The sequence below is a fragment of the Myotis davidii genome, unplaced genomic scaffold (genome assembly GCF_000327345.1).
Source record: "Myotis davidii unplaced genomic scaffold, ASM32734v1 scaffold1815, whole genome shotgun sequence".
Taxonomy (NCBI): Eukaryota; Metazoa; Chordata; class Mammalia; order Chiroptera; family Vespertilionidae; genus Myotis; species Myotis davidii.
Genome location: NW_006286478.1, coordinates 230,910 through 236,102, shown reverse-complemented (window position 1 = coordinate 236,102; position 5,193 = coordinate 230,910). Strand labels below are relative to the sequence as shown.

The following is a 5,193-nucleotide window of genomic DNA, read 5'->3' as shown; positions in this document are numbered from 1 at the left end:
AAAGTGTTCAGCGAGGAATTAGAGTCAGCAAATTAGCCAGTTCTGTCAGGGCTTTGTGCCAGGCCTGGGTCGCTACAGGGGAGTTAAATGAGAACACCAGATGCTTTGTGTCCTTCCAGAGCACAGTCAGTCCTCCAGAGCACAGTCAGTCCGTAGGGAGGCAGGTAAGAACCAACAATTGCAGTTCAGTGCGGTGCATGTTACTATGAGCGAAAGCTAAGAGGCTGTAATCCTTAGCCTTTTCCTCTTTAAAAAGTAATTCTTAAGCTTCCTCTCAGGTCGAAAACAGGATAACTAAGTTAAAATGGAAAATAATCTCATCCCACTTCTCCCACTCAGTGGTCTGTCCGTCACTTTGCTTCCCATTCTTAGTTCTGGTTCCTTAAAACGGGAAGAGAAACAGGACTGGGCCTTGGGTGAAACAAGGAAGCCCTCAGTAATGATTTTCAACCCTTTTCATCTCATGGCCCACACCAAGTAATTACTAAAATTCTGCAGCACAGCAAAAAATATGTTTGTTGCTCATCTGACAAAAAGAAAAGTGTAATTTTGATTCATTCACACCAGACGGCTATTGTTGTGTTGGCTGTTGTCATTGTTTCATATGACAGTCTAGGGAAGAGAGATCAGTGCCCATGATTAAACAGGTATTGCATGTTTTCAAAATACTTGCAGCACACCAGTGTGCCTGCCTCGGAGCAACTCACTGCCCAGAGGGTTAGATTTAAGGAGGTACTCACTCTCTAGTTCAGTGGTTCTCAACCTTCCTAATGTCGCGACCCTTTGATACAGTTCCTCATGTTGTGGTGACCCCCAATTTCATTGTTACAAATTGAACATAATTAAAGCATAGTGATTAATCACAAAATCAATATGTAATTATATATGTGTTTTCCGATAGGCGACCCCTGTGAAAGGGTCGTTTGACCCCCAAAGGGGTCGCGACCCACAGGTTGAGAACCGCTGCTCTAGTTTGTTACAAGTTGAGGGTCAGCACTTACATGAATCCGAGAGTGAGCGCCTCCTTAAATTTTGTGTGATAAGGGAGGGGAATACGCACCTCTGCTTATTTTTCAGTTGTAAATTTGGTGTCCCAGTTACATTGTGTGGGCTTTTGAACTTTATTACTTGATAAACGTGAGCTAAGCAAAAATGCTCGTTCTTAAATTGAGGAGAAGCTCATGTAGCATACAATTAACCATAATAAAGCAGACAATTCAGTGGCATTTAGTGTATTACAGTGTTATGCAACTGCTACTTCTCTCTAGTTAAAACATTTTTATTATCCCAGAAAATGCCTGTACCCATTAAATAATCATTCTTCATTCCCCTTCTCCCACAACTCACTGGAATTTCCGATCTGTTTTCTGTCGGTATGGATTTACCTATTTTGAATATATCCGTTAAAAGGAACAGTGCAATATGTGACCTTTTGTATCTGGCTTATTTCACTTATAATAATGTTTTCAGGTTCATCCACATTGTCAGTTTGTGTGTGTGTGTGTGTATGACAATTACTTTATTCATCCATTGGTGGGCATTTGGGTCATTTTCACCTTTTGACAGTTATAAATAATGCTGCTGTAAACATTCATGTACACGTTTTTGTATGGACACATGTTTTCATTTCTCTTGGGTCTGTATCTAGAAGTTATATATCTAGGTCATATGATAACTGTAACTGTATGCTTAACTATTTGAGGAACTACCAGCCTGTTTTCACAGTGGCTGTATCATGTTACATTTCCACCAGCCATGTACAAAGGTTCCTATTTCTCCATATCCTGCCAATACTTGGTATTTTTCATTTTTTTAAATTAATTATTTTATGAAAGCCATCCTTTCATAAAGGTACGAAGTAGTATCCCCTTATAGTTTTGATTTGCATTTCCATAATGAGCAATGATGCTGACCATCTTTTCATGTGCTTGTTGGCCATTTGTATATCATCTTTGGAGATATGTGTGTTGAAATCCTTTTTTTTTTCATTTTTAATTATGTTATCTTCTTTTTGAGTTATAAGAGTTCTTTGTATATTCTGGATATTAAACACTTATCAGATATATGTTTTGCAGATATATATATTTTTTAAATATATTTTTATTGATTTTTTACAGAGAGGAAGGGAGAGAGATAGAGAGTTAGAAACATCGATGAGAGAGAAACATCGATCAGCTGCCTCCTGCACACCCCCTACTGGGGATGTGCCCGCAACCCAGGTACATGCCTTTGACCGGAATCGAACCTGGGACCCTTCAGTCCGCAGGCCGACGCTCTATCCACTGAGCCAAACCGGTTTCGGCTTGCAGATATTTTCTCACATGCTGTTTGTGGTATTTTCACATTCTTGATAATGCCCTTTGAAGCACAAAAGTTTTTTAAAAATATCTTATGATTCATAAGTTCCCATCATTGTTTTTGTTGTCTAGGAGACAGCTGTTGTAATCCCCTAAGCATGGGTTTTATCAAAAAAATGGTTGAGAAGAAAATACCTGGAATTTACGTCTTATCTCTAGAGATTGGGAAGACGCTGATAGAGGTAAGGCTCTTCACAGCTCTGTTCCTTGGAAGTTTGCTGACTAGTTTCATAGAATGTACTGCTCAAATGCTTTGCCGTATGTTTTTGCAGCATATCAAGCAATGGCAATTTAACTCTTGAGTGGCATATGTGAGGATACCAACCTAAACTAAACAAGTTCACCTCTTAGAAGACGCCATTGTTGATTTTCAGCCCCATCTTTTCACTTCTCTGTGGTTCCTCTTTTAGGATGTGGAGAATAGCTTCTTTTTGAATGTCAATTCCCAAGTAACATCAGTGTGTGAGATTCTTGCTAAGGATCCTAAATTGCAGCAAGGCTACAATGCTATGGGATTCTCCCAGGGAGGCCAATTTCTGTAAGTTCCCTTCTGTTATACCAATTACATGGAATCGACTTCTTTTTTCTGATTCAGATAGATTGACTCCTCTAATTATTTTTGGATCTTCACCTATGGAAGGGAAGCTATGCTACCTCCTCCCCCAAACTATAGAGAAAGCTTATTGATAAAGTCACAGAAGTAGAAGTGAGCTGTAGAAGAAATGGACTCAGGAAACAACTGACAGAGGCAAAAGAAGGCCCCTTGGAGCTTAGGGGAAAGAGAGAGGCAAGGAAAATGCCCTGGGGAAGGAGGCGGGGAAAGGCCTGGGAGTGCCCCATAGACAGAGTCAGCCCCGGGAACTATTCTAAAATTTCCCCATGTCAGAAGCTCTATGTGGAATTTAATTTATTTTCTCTGAAAGAATAAAAACTTGTATTTGTTCATATCAGGGGAAAATCCTGAAACCCTGTGGCCTTGGAGAACCACAGAGAATTAAGTGTCTGAATCTGAGGAATCGGAGGAATTGATTGTTGGTGATACATTTCCATCTGACACTCAGAGGTGATAATCCTTTTTTCCCCCCTCAGGAGGGCAGTGGCTCAGAGATGTCCCTCACCTCCCATGATCAATCTGATCTCAATTGGGGGACAACATCAAGGTAACTTTGGCTCTGTGTCTCTTTTTTTCTGTTTTAACCCACATGACCATTTGATTGAAAAAAAAAATTCTAGCAGCTCTATTTATACAAGAAGTCATCCAGCCATCCTTGCAAAATTCTATTTGTCGCCCCCCACCCCCCTGCCCCCCAGCTTCTAACAAACTAACCAGCATTCTTGAAGAAATAGGAAGACACTTAAGGTTCCATAGGCCTGGAACACAAATGAATCATATGTGTCATCTCCTTCTCTCCAATTTAATTGACATGATTTCCTGGAGGTGAGATGGTTGCAGCCACGTAGCTGGTGCTGGTTGAGGAATTAGGAAAGTCTAGCAACCTTTCCTGTTTTCTGGCATTGGTGATGTCTAGGCTTAGGTAAAGAATGATGTGTAAGCTTTTTTTGTCTGTAAAATTAACAGTAGGTATTAAATCCTTGGAAAACAACAGGTTTTCTATGTAGACAGAATTATAGACTCTTGGGGAAGGATGTGTCTTTGGAATAGAACTTTATCTCTGTTCTGACGGGTATAGCTATTAGGTGGTATAGCGAAGGGGTGGAAGGATTCTCCTTATAAAAGGACACTGGATTCACCCAGTTAACTATTACTGATGGGCAAGTAATTTGGTCTCTTAGGTCTCTTTCACAGGTGAGGGAAACCAAAATAAGGCTCTGCTCTTCTTGTGGGAATTTTTCAGAGGATGAAGTGAAATAATAGGTAGGAAATACTTTCTAAAAGTGCGAATATTATTCAAGTGCAAATGGGTAAAAACAGCTTTATCATTTTATTCATTCAGCAAATATTTATTGAAAACCTAGAAATAAGGCAAGGTCTCTTCCTTTATGAAACTTCTATTTCTGGGGGTAATGGGGGAGATAGACATGAAACAAATAAAATAAATACAGACAGTGGTAACTACGATAAAGGGAAAAGTAAAAGGGTTAATATTTGAGAGACAGAATTGTGGTTGTATTGGTTAAAGGTGTAGGCTCTGGAGCCAAAAGTGCTGTGTTCATCTGGCTGTAGCACTTATCTAACTTTGAACCCCTCTGTTTTAAAGTTTCAAATTTGTAATATGGGGCTGGAAATGATTTTTATTCCACAGGGTGGTTGTGAGGATTAAATGAATTATTGTCAATATGTGCTCAGAACTATGTCCGGTACCCCCGAAAAACGTTATTGAGGATAATGGGGATGAAAGTATAACTGGGAGAGGGGAAGAAGTGGGGTTGGAAACTACTTGAGTTAGGGTAGGTAGATATGACTTCTCTAAGCTAAGACCTGCGAGATGCAAATGAGTCCAGCCGTTGAAGCAGCAAGAGAAGTACAGGTATGCCTTTATTATTGCACTTCGCTTTATTGAACTTTGCAAATACTATATTTTCATCACTATCTGGGGAAGACCCTCCACCAGCAAAAAGATTACAAGTTGCTGAAGTTTCAGGTGGTTATTAGCATTTTTTTAGCAATAAAGTATTTTTTAAATTAAGGTATGTACATTATATTTTTAGACCTAAAGGCTGTTGCACACTTAATAGACTACAATATAGTGTAAACATAACATTTACATGCACTGAGAAACCAAAGACTTTGAATGACTCATTGCAATATTCGCTTTATTGTAGCGATCTGGAATTGAACCTGCAGTATCTCTGATGTATGCCTGTATCCTCCAGG

At 39.5% G+C, this 5,193-nt stretch overlaps 1 protein-coding gene across 1 annotated transcript in view; it reads left to right on the top strand.

Moving 5' to 3' along the window:
• Positions 1–2,434: 2,434 nt before the first annotated feature.
• The window catches only part of PPT1 (palmitoyl-protein thioesterase 1), a 15,899-nt gene continuing 13,140 nt past the window's right edge, over positions 2,435–5,193 (top strand). The window contains exons 1-3 of the mRNA XM_015560183.1: positions 2,435–2,539; positions 2,768–2,895; positions 3,447–3,517. Coding sequence (XP_015415669.1) covers positions 2,456–2,539; positions 2,768–2,895; positions 3,447–3,517 — 283 coding nt within the window. The 5' untranslated portion in view covers positions 2,435–2,455. The remainder of the gene's footprint in view (positions 2,540–2,767; positions 2,896–3,446; positions 3,518–5,193) is intronic.